This window comes from Nycticebus coucang, chromosome 4 (assembly GCF_027406575.1).
Source record: "Nycticebus coucang isolate mNycCou1 chromosome 4, mNycCou1.pri, whole genome shotgun sequence".
Lineage (NCBI taxonomy): Eukaryota > Metazoa > Chordata > Mammalia > Primates > Lorisidae > Nycticebus > Nycticebus coucang.
The window spans coordinates 93,003,738-93,020,587 of record NC_069783.1 but is presented as its reverse complement, the minus strand read 5'-3'; the positions used below and the strand labels follow the sequence as shown (position 1 = coordinate 93,020,587).

The following is a 16,850-nucleotide window of genomic DNA, read 5'->3' as shown; positions in this document are numbered from 1 at the left end:
TGATGGGGAAGATTGTGTGGCAGACGCTGTTGGGGTTCTGTCTCTGTGGGCTCCCTATACGGCTGATAACAATACCACGCGCAGATAGCACCTGGTCCCAGCAAAGCCCAGGGTCCCCTGAATTGCCACACCTTCTTAGGCATCTTGTAGGTATCTATTAAAATATAAAATGGGGACTTTGAGCAATCTGTCCTACAGAAACCGAATGCACTAACATGTAAGTAGAGCTTATTTATTGCAATATCATTCGTTTTGACAAAAACCGGGAAACAACCCACATACTTCGCAGGGGATGGGGAACCTTCAGCCTTCTGGTTTCAAGATCGTCCTTTTTTAAGCACCAAAGTGGCAAGAAAAGCTTTATCTTTCTCTACTGAATATGTTTGAATAAAAGTATTTGTTAAATATTAGATAAAATTTGCATTCAGTCAAAAGGCTGCACTTAAGGACCAGGAAGGCCACAGGTGCCCCACCCCTGAAAGGTACTCATGATATAGTAAGAGAAAAATACTATTCTCATAGGATTACCTGTTTTTATAAAAATGAACAGGGGGCTGGGGACTTCACATATGGATCTGTTTGTGCTCTGTGCACAGGCAGAAGGTGTCAAACAGATGAACAGCCAACTTTTCATATTGGTCACCTCAACTAGCGGAGGGCGGGGAGGGAAAGTTGTTGCCTTTTTAATAATTTCATTGTTTTTGACCATTGTTCCTTGACTTGCATGATAAAAGTGTGTTTGAATGTCTCCATAATAATGTCCTTATGTTTACATCTTTCCTGTCCTTTTTGACTTATTAACATGATCGTTCAATTTTCTCTAGCTTGAAGATGATATCATTGTCAAACAGAATTATTTTAATACTATAAAAAATTTTGCACTTCAACTTTCTTCTGAGGAATGGATGATTCTAGAGTTTTCCCAGCTGGGCTTCATTGGTAAGAAAAGTGTCAGATTTATTCACTTTTCTAAAATAGCTGTGACTGTTAGAATCTTAAGTCGTTTGCTTTTTTTTGTCCTGAAGTTGTCTTTTCCCCCCTCTGGAGATGGATTGTTTTTGAGAAAGTTAACCCAGGGAAACCTCTTTGTGTGAAATGATGAAAGTCAACCCAATACAGTGTGTGGGGAGCTTTAAGATCGTGGTCTTTACTCCGGCGTTCCGCACAGTGCCCTGCACGGTCCTGGGGAGCGTGTCTGATTTCCTCTTCTCTGACATTTCCTTTGTCTCACAAGATTGGATTTTCTCATGAATTCCTGGTATTTTCAGGTAGTTCGTGAAATTCTCTTTCAGTGATTAATTTTTATTCATTTCTTTATTAACTAGGGGCAGTCATGTGAAAACGTTTTTTGTTGCTGATGTCCCTAAATTGGCCAAATAAAATGAATGTTATTAAAGTTGAGAACTGAAGGAAATTACAGGTTTTAAAAACCACTCAGAGGATAACACTTCACTTCCTGTGGTGCTTTAAAACTTTCAGGATTAGTGGCTGACCCTTTAACCAGACTATTTCATTCAAAACTTATTTTCACTGTCAAAAACATCTTTACTTGTGAAGGCTTCAGTGAAAACAGAATTAAAAGTTCTTGTTTTTTTTTTTGTATTTATTGATTTAGATAAAAAAAATTTTACCTAAAGCTCTCAATGTTCCTTTATTATTATTATTATTATTTTGGCTGGGGCCGGGTTTGAACCTGCCACCTCTGGTATATGGAGCTGGTGCCCTACTCCTTTGAGCCACAGGTGCTGCCCAGTGTGCCTTTGTTTTTTAGTAGGAAGAATCTGAGTAAGACATGAAGGGAAAAAAATCTCTGACTTCCTTTTTTTTTTTTGCAGTTTTTGGACAGGGCTGGGTTTGAACCCGCCAACTCTGGCATATGGGGCCGGCGCCCTACTCCTTTGAGCCACAGGTGCTGCCCCTGATTTACTTTTTTACATACTCTGAGCCAGTCGTAGGGTAGATTTTTATAATAATGTCAGGATTTCACTACTTCTTTTTACACTTGGATATCAGAGAATGTTTAGCAAAAGTGAGTTTGTTTTTGATAATGCTGGTGGGGCAGTTGCTGATGAGATTTATAGTCGAAAGCACATGCATGCCCGTGTGTTTAGTATATAAGATTTCACTTATTTGAGCTGTTTTCATACTTGTTTCTTTATTACAGCTATTGACTGGAGGTATCTTTTCAGGTAAAATGTTTCAAGCGCCGGACCTCACTCTGATTGTAGAATTCATCTTCATGTTCTATAAGGAGAAACCCATCGACTGGCTTTTGGATCACATTCTCTGGGTGAAAGTCTGCAACCCTGAAAAAGATGCAGTAAGTTAATTCCTTATGAGGGTGGTGGGGGCGTCTCCTCTGTATTTCATGAAAGTGATTTTTAGGGAGCCAGATTTTGCAAGTGTACAGTCACAGAGGTAGCGGAAAGAGAACTTTCTCAAGATGATCAAAAGTTCCTGTTTTAGAAGGACTTCTAGATAGCAGTGGAAAATCGTGTAAAGCAGGGAAGCCTGTTGCAGGACGAGGGCCTTTGTCTGACTTGCTGATTAACGTTGACAGTGCCTGAAGGTTCTGGTACTTTGTTGACTCTTGGCTAAGGTGTCGGTCACATCTGTCCTGTGTGTGCTGTTTTTTCAGTTTGTTTTCTTCATAGTCTCTGTCACTCTCTTTTTTCAAATATTTTGGGGACAGTATCTGACCCTGGCACATTTGGAAATAAGAAATAAAGCAGAAGTACTGTTTCATATCAAAACAATGACAAGACAGAGTACCTTTCAATGTATTACTTACAAGAAACCAGAGTTCGTAGTAATACACTTATCGTCGTATTGATAGTGGCAGACAAGTCAGTGAATGATAAGTTTTGCTTTGATCATGCAGATAGCAAGTTATTTCCTTAGAAATCTTCTTGTAAAAAGTAATTAGATACAGTTTCATTATCCAATTTAAATTGTACCTCTGAAAAAAGTACAGTTTTTCTATTTAACTGGTGCAAGCATAAACCATGAAAGTACAGATTTTTAAAAATGAATGCCGATTTTGACAGTAATAAGTAATATTTATTATAAGCACGTCATTATAGGGTCACTTCGTCATTGTAACAAATATATGTTTGACTTTATAACCAGATATTGCCTAAAATAGTTTGACATTATCTTACCTGCCAGTTAGTTTTTAGGATACCACTTCCTTGTGTCTATAAACTATTACTGCATCATGTTTAAAAACTGAAGCAATAAAATAGCACATTCTTAGAGCAAATCACAAAATATAGATAGCAAATCACAAAATGGCAGAATATCAACTTTGTAACAGTAATTGAACATATAAATAGATTTGAACAAATCAGTTTTGAGATCTAAGCCTTCCCTTGTATTTTCTTTGGCCTGTGTAGGAATTTATAACGTAGGACACAGCAAGGTTAATGTCCTCTTTACTCTCTACTATATCCCTGCATTTCTAGTTTCTTCACTATGTGGTTAGTTTCTAAAAACATCCAAACTGATAGCAAAAATTAAAACCACGGGCCCTCTAAGTCACCCATAAATGGAGCACACAGACCTTTGGGCAGTGTTGTCTGTTCCTTCACCTTTCCTCAGCCCAGGCTTTTCCGTGGTCCCTAATTCTTCAGTTGCTTCTCCCAGGATGGCAAGGGTGCTGCCACCACACCCTTGCCAGAACTTTGAACAGTTCTTTGAATCATTCCCCCTTCTTCCAGAGGTTTATCAACTTGCTTGGACTCTACAGGCTGAAGCTTTGTGTGGCCGCCAGAGGGACGGGCTGAGTCTCAGACACCGTCTAGGTTATCCCCTTCCCTCCTGTCCTTTTCTCTTCCCTTTGACTCTCTCTTCCCTTCTTTCTCTCTCCCCCTCCTTCCACTTAAGTATTGGTGTAAAGAAAATATGTCGGTGGCACCTGTGGCTCAGTGGCTAGGGCTATACTGAGGGTGGCAGGTTCGAGCCCAGCCCTGGCCAAACTGCAATAAAAACCAGGGATTGTGGCGGGTGCCAGCTACTTGGGAGGCTGAGGCAAGAGAATGGTCTAAGCCCAAGAGCTGGAGGTTGCTGTGAGCTATGACACCACGACACTCTACCAAGGGTGACAAGGTTAGACTCTGTCTCTAAAAAAAAAAAAAAGAAAATACGTTATTTTACCTAGCCTAGTAGCTCATGTCTGTCATCCCAGTGACTCAGGAGGCCAAGGCAGGATGATCACTTGAGTCTAGGAGTTTGAGACAAAAAAGCAAAAAATTAGCCAGGCATGGTGGCATCCCTGTAGTCTCAGCTACTTAGGGAGTATGAGGCAAGAGGATCTCTTGAGCCCAAGAGTTTGAGGTTGCTGTGAGCTGTGCTGCCATGGCACTCTACCCAGGGCAACAAAGTGAGTCTGTGTCTCAAAAAAAAAAAAAGAAAGAAAAGAACAAGGCTTTTTAACACCTAGTTAATTATTAGAAGTCTTTCAGAGTGGAAATTTTTAATAAATATGTCTTTTCAGTGTTTTTTTTGGCCCCAAACTTATACAAGTCCTTGAAAATGAAGTGTTTTAAAACACATGCCAAGAGAGCCACGGCTCTCTGGAAGCACTGGACTAACACCCCCACCAGAGCCCTGCTGGCGTTATGGGTTCTGCAGCCACCACACCCCTTAGCCAAGCACAAGGATGGCTATGAAGTGACATCTGGCCAGGAGACTGCAAATTGGAACATAGGTGAAACTCTGTTTTTCCTTACCTATAATGAAAAGGACTTGACCATGGAAATTTAATAATGTTTACTTGCATATAGTCAAGTTATTTTTGCTTTCATGGGACACAGTGTGCCTTTTATTATTTGCAAATTCTTCATTATATTATCCATTTAAAATACGTGATATATTTGAACCAAACTTCTAGTCTCTAGTTGGTGCATTTTAATTTTTTTTTGAGACAGAGTCTATGTTGCCCTTGGTAGAGTGCTGTGGTGTTACAGCTCACAGCAACCTCAAACTTCTGGGCTTAAGTGATTCTCTTGCCTCAGCCTCCCAAGTAGCTAAGACTACAGGCGCCTGCCACAACGTCCGGCTATTTTTTGGTTGTAGTTGTCATTGTTGTTTGGCAGGCTTGGGCTGGATTCGAATCTGCTAGTTCTGGGATATGTGGCTGGTGCCCTAGCCACTGAGCTACAGGCGCTGAGATGATGCATTTTAATACTAAAAGTCAAATCTTTATTGACATGTCATGAATGATGGTTGAAATTAAACTCTTTCCTCTTCCCATATGCTTATTTTTACTTTCCAGATCATGGCAGTTTATCAAGTAGGTAGCAGATTTATTAATGCCTCAAAGGGGACCATAAAAAATATATGACTTGGAGTTATGACTTGAATTTATATCTTCTTTGCAATATTCTTCTAAAGGATTTCTCAGTTTCCAGATGAGGACAAGATTTCACTTTATTATGTAAGACTAATACGATTCTTTTTTAATATTTAGAAACATTGTGATAGACAAAAAGCAAATCTGCGCATTCGCTTCAGACCTTCCCTTTTCCAACATGTTGGTCTGCATTCATCACTATCAGGAAAAATCCAGAAACTCACGGTGAGTTTAATGTTATTTTAAAATAAAATAAAATTTTATGATTTAATTTTATTTTTTCATGGACACATAATTTGTTATTTAGTGTATGATTGTTGCTTTTCTTAAACACAAGTAAAATGTATGTTATTTAATAGCATATATGTCTTCCCTCCTAGGATAAGGATTATATGAAACCATTACTTCTTAAAATCCATGTCAATCCACCTGCAGAGGTTTCCACTTCCTTGAAGGTCTACCAAGGACATACACTGGAGAAGACGTACATGGGGGAGGATTTCTTCTGGGCCATCACCCCAATAGCCGGAGACTACATCTTGTTTAAATTTGATAAACCAGTAAATGTAGAAAGGTTGGTGATTATGGAAATATATTTGGTCTTACAATTCAGAGCTCTTATTCATAATGTGATTTATGATGGATTTTTTTTCTGTATATACATAGTAGATATAAGGAGATGGCAGGTCCCAAAATGTTGGGTTATAACTTACATGTAATATAATTCAGTCATAAAATGGGTGTGCTGTTTTCAATATAATATCAGCCTTTAACACGTTTAGTAAATTCTATTGGTATTTCTGAACTATCTAAGTATAATTTTTTAATATAGAAATCACTCTCAAAAATCTCAAATGAGTGTTCATGCCCTTATCCTTGAACATCCAAGCAACTAGGTTGAAATGATCAATGTGACAGAATATGACTGTTCCTAGTCAGCGATTTTACAAATGCTGGATTATTTTTAGTACAGTATTGAGAAATTTACAGCCCTTTTATGTTTTTCTGTTTGTTATACAAAATTTAAGACTTTCTTCTCCCTGTTTTTAGCTTCATAGTCATGATTTTTCCTACCTTTCCTCAGTTTTTTATGTTCCCCATATTTCCCATGACATGCTTAGTAGAATATAGTTCTCTACTCTGTAGTATATTATGTTTTTGTGGAAGGGCTAATTTGATTTTTAGAATCCACCAAAAATAATTTGGAATGATTCTAATCCAGAGGGTCAAAAAAACGTGCATAGCTGTGATATGATGTTACTAATTTTCTTTTGTTACTCTAAACTGATTCCAGAGAGGAATTTAAGTTGTAAACAGTGTGTTATGTAATAGGAATACCACTGAGAAAATATACAGAAATAGTTTTGAATGATAGTTTTGCACTTAGATAAGCATATATTGTTATTTGATGTTTATTTTTATACTATTATTAATACCCTACAGTTCGAGATATTGTTTACTGCTCATAGAGGGTCATCATACAATTAGGAGGTATTTGGTTAAATAAATGATGATTTTTCATGCATTGGAATGCTGTGAGCATCTGTTAAAAATAATGGCATCGATCTATATGTATCGACACAAAAACTTTTCCATATGTACAGTAAGGGGGGGAAGAGATTTTATAACATTATAGAATTTCCTTATAGATCATTCTATAGGTTATAGCTTTCTATATGTGTAGAGTTCTAGAATACACAGAATTCTGTATATAAAGTATAGAATTATAGATTATAGAAGGATTTTTTTAAGTAATAAAAATAATGTTCTACATACATTATATATGTAGAAAAAATCTAGAAGAAATATATCACACTGTTGATAGAGGAGGGATAACAGACTATTTCATTGTGACTTGATACATTTATTTATTTATTTTTTGTTTGTTTGTTTGGTTTGGTTTTTTTAGAGACAAGAGTCTCGCTTTCTTGTCCCCAGTAGAGTGCCATGGCATCATAGCTCACAGTAACCTCAAACTCTTGGGCTCAAGTGATTCCCTGGTCTCAGCATCCCTAATAGGTGGGACTATAGGCATCTGCCACAATGACCACTATTTTTTAGAGATGGAGTCTTGATCTTGCTCTTGCTCAGGCTGTTTTCAAACTCCTGAGCTCAGGCAGTCCACCCACTTCACCTCCCAGAGTGCTGGGATTACAGACATGAGCCACCACACCCATCCTTTGATACATTTATTTTGTATGCCTTTCTTCAACAATCAATTCACTTTTTCTTAAGTTAAACTTTGATTTTTGAGAAAGTACAGATTCACATGCAGCTGTAAGGAATAAAATGGAGAGATGTTATGTACCAATTACCTAGTTTCCCCCAGTGATAATATCTTGCAAACTATGGTAAAATATCATAACCAGGTTTTGACACCAGAACAAGATAAGGAACATTTCTATCACCCCAAGAATTCCCATGTTGCCCTTTTATAGCCGTATCTACTATGTCCCATCAGCCTCATTCTAACCCCTGACAGACACTAATTTGTTCTTTATTTCTATGGCTTTGTCATTTAAGAATATTGTATAAATGGGCTGAGTGCAGTGGCTCACACCTGTAACCCTAGCACTTTGGGGGAGGCCAAGGCAGAAGGATCACTTGAGGGCAAGAGTTTGAGACCAGCCTAAGCAAGGGCAAGACCCATTCTATAAGATATAGAAAAATTAGCCAGTCATGGTGGCCTATAGTCCCAGCTACTTGGGAGGCTGAAGCAGGAGGATTGCCTGAGCCCAGAGATTTGAGGTTGCTATGAGCTTTGATGCCATAGCTCTGTAACCATTCTGTAGCCATGGCACTCTAGCGAGGGTAACAGAATGAGACTGTCTCAACAATAATGTTGCGTAAAGGGAATTGCACAGTATATAACCTTTTAGATTTGGCTTTTATCACTCAGCATAACTGTCTAATGATTCAGTCAGGGTATGGCATGCTCTCACAGTTTCATCCCCTCTTCTTGCTGAGCAGTATTCCATAGTGTGGATGTACCACAGTTTAATCCTCACAAATAAAACTACCGTGAACATTGTGTACAGATTATTGTTAGAGCTAAATGCCCAAGAGCACAATTTTGGGTTATATGGTAGTTGCCAAACTATTTTCCATTTTCCATTCCTATCAGCAGTGTGTGAGTGATTTAAATTCCTTTGCATCCTCACCAGCATTTGGTGTTGTCACAATTTTTAAATTTTAGCTATCCTGAAAGATATGTAGTAATTCATTATTTTAACCTGTATTTCCCTGAGTCTAATCAGTACTGTCATTGATGATTACTGAAGTTGAACATCTTCCCATGAGCTTATTTGCCATCCTCTTTGTTGAAGTGTCTGTTCATGTCTTTTGCCCAATTTCTAACTGATTTTTTTTTTTTTACTGTTTAAGAGTTAAAATAACTAGTTTTTTTGTCAGATATGTGGTTTGCAGATATTTTCTCCCTTTTAATCTCCTAACAGTATCTTTTGTAAAGCAAAAGTTTTAATATTCATGAAATCTAGTTTATCAATTTTTCCTTTTATACATCTGAGCCTAATAACTCTTTGCCTAGATCTAGGGCCCAAGGATTTGAGGCTTTTTTGATAATTTTTGTAGTTTTACATTTTATATTTAAATGTACGATTCATTTTGAGTTAACTTTTATATAAGAGGCGAGGTTAAGGTCAGGGTTCATTTTATTTTTTTGGTCTTTGGTGTGCAGTTGCTCCAGTATTATTTGTTGAAAAGGCTATCTTTTCTCCATTGAATTCTCTTTGCGCTTTTGTCAAAAATTAATTGGGCCCTAACATTAGATCTTTTGTTATGGTTCTACAGGTCCCTGCGACTCTGTTCATTTTTAAAAGCCTGTTTTCTCTGTGTTTGTCAGATTGGGTCATTTCTGTTGTTTTGTCTTTAAATTCATGGGACTCTTTCTTCTCCGTCTCCATCATTCTGCTGTTGACTCATCTATGGAGTTTCTCATTTTGGTTATCGTATGTTCAATTCCAAAAGTTCCTTTTGGTTCTTCTGTTTCTTTGTTGGGTCTTTCTAAATTTTCATTTGTTTGAAAGGTATTTGTACTTGCTTGAAGCATTTTTATGATGGCTGCATTTTCCAGATAATTCTAACATCTCTGTTATCTTGGTGTTGGTCTTTATTGATGGTCTTTTTTCTTTTTTTCATTCAAGTTGAGATTTTTCTCTTTTTCTTAGTGAGATAAGTGGGCTTTGATTAAAACTGTGATGTTTGGGATATAATGTTCTGAGACTGGCTTGTCTCTAATCCTTTTGTTTTAATGAGCTTTCTCTGCACTGCTGCGGCAGGAGAAGGGAGTGATACTTCCCCGTTACTTACAGGTGGGGGTAGTAGAAGTTTGGTTCCCCTCATGTGCTTTGGTGACACCCCAAGAAGGCAGAGGCTGTCTGTTGCTCCTGAGTAGGACGGGAGTTCCAGCCCTCACCAGACCTAGGCTGGTGTCACCCGGGCCAGGCAGGGCAGGAAGTCCTCACTGCTCTACAGTGACATCACTGGGAGGGCCTCATTATCACCCCAAGGAATGAAAGTCTGGGCTCCCCATTCAGTCTTTGCAGGGGGTAAGGGGGCTGGGACCACACTTTTTCTGTGGAATTTGGCTGGAGTAGAGTGGTTACTGTTCTGAAAGTGTTCTGTCTTACTAGACTGATGCTTTGGTGAGACAGGATAGGCTTTGCTGGGCTTCGTTGGGCTTTCTACATCTCTGCGTTTCTCAGCTCTAAGTCTAGAATATACTAGGGAAAAAGAAAACCCAGGAAACTTACCACCCTGTTGTTCTTTATATCCCAAGACCCGAGCTAGTCCATCATCATCTCTCTACCTTCTAGAGTCTACTTATGTTTGTTCTACATACAATGTCCCAAGTTTTTAGTCATTCCCTTCTGTTGTACTTAGAGGGAGGAATAGGGAAAAGTAGGCACACCTCATCGTTCCAGAAGTGGAAGCAGAAAGTGATTTACTTTTGTAATCAGTGTAAGGAAAAATCTGTTTGTAAAAAACATGTATTTTTAACAAATGAAAAAATACCCATCAAAGAATCAACTAAACAACTCATAACAAAGATCAAATTTCTTGACAACAAATATTTTTACAATAAACTGTTAAAATATTTTATAGTAAAATATTATAATAAGGTAATATTTATATGTCCCAACTAAGGGCACATTTCTAATAAAACACAAACTATACTATATTTAAACTTTCTTAGAGTTTATGGAAACACCTACCCTTCCTAGGACAAAGAAAAAGAATGACTTTTTGATTCTCACAATAACTTATTTGTTGAGAGGGAGAAAAGCAGTTTTATTTATCAATACATAAATGAAATGTTATGAAAAGATTTTCTGAAAATCTGTGTTCATTATACAAAAACTTGGAAGTGTGAAGAATCATGAAAAAAAATCACACCTCCAAGGCCATCATTGTGACCATATTGGCACTTTTTTTTTTTTTTTTTTTTTGGGAATTCTATGTACTTTCTTCATCTGACATTCAAAGATACAGGTGATCCTGGGCGGCGCCTGTGGCTCAGTGAGTAGGGCGCCGGCCCCATATGCTGAGGGTGGCGAGTTCAAACCCAGCCCCGGCCAAACTGCAACAAAAAATAGCCAGGTGTTGTGGCGGGCGCCTGTAGTCCCAGCTGCTCGGGAGGCTGAGGCAAGAGAATCACGTAAGCCCAAGAGCTGGAGGTTGCTGTGAGCCGTGTGAGGCCACGGCACTCTACCGAGGGTGGTACAATGAGACTCTGTCTCTACAAAAAAAAATAAAAAAAAAAAAAGATACAGGTGATCCTGAGTTTTTCGTTATATCATGTGGTGAACATCTCTGAATCTGTCTGAACTGTGGTTAGAGTCGTGGGCTTTTAGTAGTGGTTCCCTCCCTCTCCTTCTTCTGTATCTTTATCTTTGGTACTAAGTGCTAAAGCCGAATCAGCATTCCCCATCAAGGATGTCTTTTAAGAAAGTATCTTTCAGTGGCTTATGCCTATAATACTAGCACTTCGGGAGGCCAAGGCTTGAGGGTGGGAGTCAAGACCAGCCTGGGCAACATAGCAAGACCCCATCTCTAAAAAAAGTTTAAAAAGTAGCTGGGTATGGTGGCCTATGTACTGAGAAGGCTGAAGGAGGAGGATTGCATGAGCTCACGAATTCAAAGTGAGCTTTGATTGACATTGTGGGCAACAGAGCAGGGCTCCATATGGGGCAGTTACTGCAAGTTCTGGTGTCAATTTTGAGTAGTTGGAGTCTTGTTTAGGAAAGCTTCCTCAGAGGTAAGGTCATCTTCTTGAGTCTTTGTTAACCTAGTATTTTTATGTTTGTGTTTTCAGTTATTTGTTCCATAGTGGCAACCAAGAACATCCGGGAGATATACTGCTAAATACAACTGTGGAAGTTTTGCCTTTTAAGGTATGACTGTTTTTTCCTCTTACCTTCCTTTCCCTAAGAGCGAATACATGTACCAGTGGATTTGGTTTGAAGATTTTCTTGTTTATAAGTCTTATGTTTCGTAGGACTGAGTGGTGAGTAATATTATTTTCTTTGGAAATAATGGAACATCTGGTGTTTTGGCTCATTTGCCTTATTCATAGAATAGCCTTCGTTTTGTTTTCTGTTGCAAAATAACATGGAAGGTTATGCTACAAAAAGAAATGAATCATTATTTTACTTAAGTGTTAAGTTGCTGTTTATATTTTGGGTCTTAACATACTATGTGGTTGTAATGCCTGTTGATGTATTCATTGGTCTCTAAGGAGTACTTAGATTTCTTTCAAGTTAACACATAGTTCTTCTGAACATATTTTAAACAGCAAATACTGTTCTATTAAGTGATGTAACGGTTCATTTTCTGAGAACCAATATAGTATACGGAGATCCAGTTGATGGTTAAAAAAACTTTTATTAAGTTTGTTAAAGTTCAAGACTGAGGCGACATTTCTCTTTTTAGAGACAGGTGCGCCACAAATGCCACTTTATGTATATTAAGAAACATTCATAACTTAGATTCATTTTAACTAGAAGAAATTATTTTTAAAATTAATGCTTTTGTTTTATTTCAGAGTGAAGGTTTGGAAATAAGCAAAGAAACCAAAGACAGACGATTAGAAGATGGCTATTTCAGAATAGGTAATATCTTCTTTAGTAAAATGGCCTTTATTTTTCTGGACTTATTCCTATGGTATTTTATAAGCAACTTGAGCTTAGCTACTGTCATGGTCTCAGCTGGCACCCACATGCACAGGCCATGCTTCTGGCTCACGTCTTCCTCCTGAGGGTCACATCTGTTGGGATGCCCCGTCACATAGCTTTATGCCACCTACTATGAGTGTCTGTAACACAGATATTTCTTTCTTGGTCACCATGGTTTCTGCTGTCCCTGTTTATGGGGTCACCTAAGCTAACTGTGGGCCTCCCCTTACTCGCCTCTGAAAGTCGTGAGTCGCCCTGTCTGCGTGGGTGCTGTGTGCCCTCTGCCTCCACTTTCGGGAAGGGACTGCTGCTACCTGTGTCCTCTTGTTGGCTTTCCAAAACGACCGCAGTTACTTTTTCAAAATGGAATTGTAGCTCTATTGACCTGGCTAGAAGACCTTCGTGACTTTCTCCTGTCTGATTCCTTAGCTCCCACCCTCCTTCACATCCTGTGATTTTTCTCTTTGTTCTTCCTGTCTTCAGCCCCAAGACTATTGTTCCTCTAATTCATGCCCCACATTCTACAGGCGGCCCTTCCTCTAGCCACTTTCCCTGTCTGCAGTGCCAGTTTGATATAAATCCTCCAGATTGAGGACTTTCTCACCCTTAATTAGCCCATTTAGTTGTTCTCTGCTGAGACTGCCCTGGGTGCGCCAGGGAGTTTCCTAACTCCATTCTTGTGTTCACTCTGGGAAAGGAGGAACATTTTCTCTCCTGGGCCCTGCCACTTGGTGGATAATGACTCAATGAATAATACAATACTTTTCTTAGTATTAGGCCAAAGAGAATGTTGGTAAATTACATTCTAGGTTTACAGGTAGAGATGATATTTTATAGCTCTCTCTAGAGCAGTTTTACATTTGGCAAGTGTGGTGTTGCTGCTCAAAAGCTTACACAGTGACCTTGACTACTTTCTATGTCATTTTGGGTTGATAAATGAGCTTAGTTATTTTCATATGGGGCTGTATGTTACCCTATCTCTAGAAATGAACATAAAATTAGCTGAGTATCCAAGACATTTATTACTCCTATTACTTGTCACTTAAATAATTTCTGAAAATGTTGTGTCCTAGATTATGAAAGTAGCATAGGAAATAGAGGCATCTATGTTAAATGTCTTTACAGTCATTTGAATAAAGTGACCAATCTAAAACACCAAGTCATATGTGCTTAGAACCAGAGGAAAACTTAGGGATCATTAAACCTAGACCTTATATAACCAAAACACCCATCAGAAATAAAGAGTAATGTATTTTTATAAAATGAATGTATAAGTCCTGCTCCCTTGAGGAACTTGCTTTAGTGGAATGGTGGGGTGAGGGGCTTCACTGATCTTTCCCCTAAGAAAACAACTATAACTATTGAAAATTATTATTATTATTTATTTTTTTTTAGTTTTTGGCCAGGGTTGGGTTTGAACCCACCACCTCCGGCATATGGGGCCGGTGCCCTACTCCTTTGAGCCACAGGCACTGCCCTGAAAATTATTTTTTAAAAACCCATTTAAAAATCTCTGAAGATTATCCTAAGGGCATACAGCAAATGGAGAAACTTTTGCTTATTTGTAAAAATCTACTAAATCTCAGTAAGAATCTTAAGAGACTGTGGCATTTGAGCCATCCCCAGCTCTATAACCTCTGCACCCCCACCCAGCTCATGAGACAGAAGCTCTGCTCTGTGCCGGTACAGCTAAAAATATGGTGCAGAGGTATGAATTTGCAGAGCCCCAAATTCAGACTCCTATACCTGATGTGCGGCGAAAGCCAAACCCTGTGACCCCAGTGTTTGGAGGTGAGAAAGGTTTATTTGATTTGGCCAAAGCCAGAAGATGGGAGAGAAAATCTTTCAGCTCTGTCTTGTTATAGAATTGAGGCAGTGAGCTTCTATTCGGGGTAGGGGTAAATCAGGAGGAAGTATGTGTTGCCTTTAGTCTCAGATAACACCTGCATCATATTCAACTTTTGGGGGGGCTGGGTGCCCATAGCTCAGTGGGTAGGGTGCCAGCCCCATGCTCCAGGGCTGGTGGGTTTGAACCCAGCCCAGGCCTGCTAAACAAAACAAAAATAGCTGGGTGTTGTGGCAGGCACCTGTAGCTCCTCCTACTAGGAAGGCTGAGGCAAGAGAATCACTGGAGCCCAAGAGTTGGAGGTTGCTGTGAGCTATGATGCTACGGCACTCTACTGAGGGTGACAAAGTGAGACTCTGTCTCAATTAAAAAAAAAGAAAAACACCTTTTTAAAAAATTCTATTTATTTATTTATTTTTTTTATTTTATTTTTTTTTGTAGAGACAGAGTCTCACTTTATGGCCCTCGGTAGAGTGCCGTGGCCTCACACAGCTCACAGCAACCTCCAACTCCTGGGCTTAAGCAATTCTCTTGCCTCAGCCTCCCGAGTAGCTGGGACTACAGGCGCCCACCACAACGCCCGGCTAGTTTTTGGTTTTGCAGTTTGGCCGGGGCCGGGTTTGAACCCGCCACCCTCCGTATATGGGGCCAGCGCCTTACCAACTGAGCCATAGGTGCCGCCCCTCTATTTTTTCTTCAATCTTTTAATTGGCTGCCCATGTATTTGCATATGATAATTTATTTACCAGTGTCCTAGTGATGGACACCTAGGTTGTTTGCAGTCTCATGTGAGAATATAGCTACAAGACAGAATTACTGAGTGAAACTGTTTTGATGAAGCTAGTTATACCTACATTTGGTAATTATTTCCCTAATGAAATGAGTATCTAAAGAAATATGTGCAGAGAAAATTAACTTATTTAGACTATGAGGTTTTCAGAAACAGGAATTGCTTAAAAAGTTGAGGACACTGGAAGCAATGTCAGTAGTCAAAAAGCAAAATTTTGAGTGTTTTTCTTCATAAGCTGACATGTCTATGATACTGCTCAGTTTTTACTGGGAGTTAATGTCAAAGAAGTGACTAAAGAGTTGGTACCCATGAATAGTCTGTTTGGAACAACTACAGGCAAGGATATTTTCACACAGGTTGAAAAAACAGAAGTTCTACCTGAAGTGGAATCTGCTTAGATATGTGACAACAAATATGGTTAAAATATATGTGGAAGAGAAGAAGGCTTAGTTACATTAATTTACAAAGCTTGTGAAAATTTAAGGCATTTAAAGCCTCTGGTTATTTATTTTATTCTATATCAGCCAGGTATACTTTGCAGAAAATATCTGAATCTATCATATATCATTAAACCAAAGTGTCAACTATGAACTTTTATTTGCTGTTATGACTTACGCATTATTAGTCCTGTGTATTTTTGTCAGAAATGGGAACTGAATATCCTCACTTGCCCTACCATACAGTAGTTCAGTGACTTAGCAGTGCTAAAGTTTTATTGAAGTATTTTGAACTCAAGAACAGGGTCAAAACTTTTCCAAATGATAAGAACTATCTTAACAGCTATCATTTTGAAAATTAATTTTTGCTGCAGTTGATAATGTTTCTTAATGGATTCAACCTGAAATTAGTAAGACAAAATGGTGCTTATATGCAAACGGAAATTCAGTTAAGTCACTTTGATGACAACTAATGTCGTTCAAACTATAAATAATACCACGCTCTTAATACACGTCCCATGCTGTCAAAAATTAAAATAGAAAGCATGATTTCTGTCCCACACAAATTTACAGTGGGTACATTTTCAATTTCAAACTATAGTTACAGCTGCATTTTTGGACCTCAATATAAGTGAAAAAGTAATTTCCATATTTCAAAATCTATATACTGTGTAATTGAGGAGCTTTTCCCAAAAGGCCAATATCAAAGAGAAAAATGATATGGAAATACCTTCCATGTGATTCATATGCTCCATTTAAATTATGTATTTGTAGCTTGGTTATCAGTATTTGGCCCTGCCTCGGCTGTATGAAGGGAGATTTCAAAGATAATATGTAAAAGATTAGGATCAGCATTAGCAGGCGTACACTTAAAATCAATTTTGATGATAAACAATACTAACATTGAACCCCAATTAAATGAAATGTAATCCCCCCAAAAAGGAATTATATTCTTCTTTTTAGTACAGCTGTGTGACCAAAAAAAAAAAAAAGTATTCTGTTATATATTGAATTTCACCATTAAAAAATTTGTGGAAATTTGTTTTCTGTCTTTCTATATGTAAATACCTACCTAGTATCCTTGAATTTCCTCTAGGCCTACAAAGACAGCCGTTTATAGAAAAAGGTTGTCAGTCCCTAGCTTACCAAAATTTGTCTCAGAATGATTTCATTATTACTTTTCTAACAGCATTTTTTGGGCTTTAAGAAAGATTTTGCTTACAGCAAGAAA

General features: G+C 38.4%; 1 protein-coding gene across 3 annotated transcripts in view; it reads left to right on the top strand.

The window, feature by feature from the left end:
* Positions 1-16,850, top strand: part of MGAT4A (alpha-1,3-mannosyl-glycoprotein 4-beta-N-acetylglucosaminyltransferase A) — a 109,541-nt gene that overhangs the window by 85,625 nt on the left and 7,066 nt on the right. For all 3 annotated transcript variants that reach the window (XR_008379535.1, XM_053588204.1, XM_053588205.1), the window contains exons 9-14: positions 825-939; positions 2,190-2,320; positions 5,471-5,578; positions 5,734-5,927; positions 11,688-11,766; positions 12,417-12,483. Coding sequence is in view for 2 of the 3 variants with exons in the window: in XM_053588204.1 (XP_053444179.1) it covers positions 825-939; positions 2,190-2,320; positions 5,471-5,578; positions 5,734-5,927; positions 11,688-11,766; positions 12,417-12,483 (694 nt within the window). In the remaining variant the exon portion in view is untranslated. The remainder of the gene's footprint in view (positions 1-824; positions 940-2,189; positions 2,321-5,470; positions 5,579-5,733; positions 5,928-11,687; positions 11,767-12,416; positions 12,484-16,850) is intronic.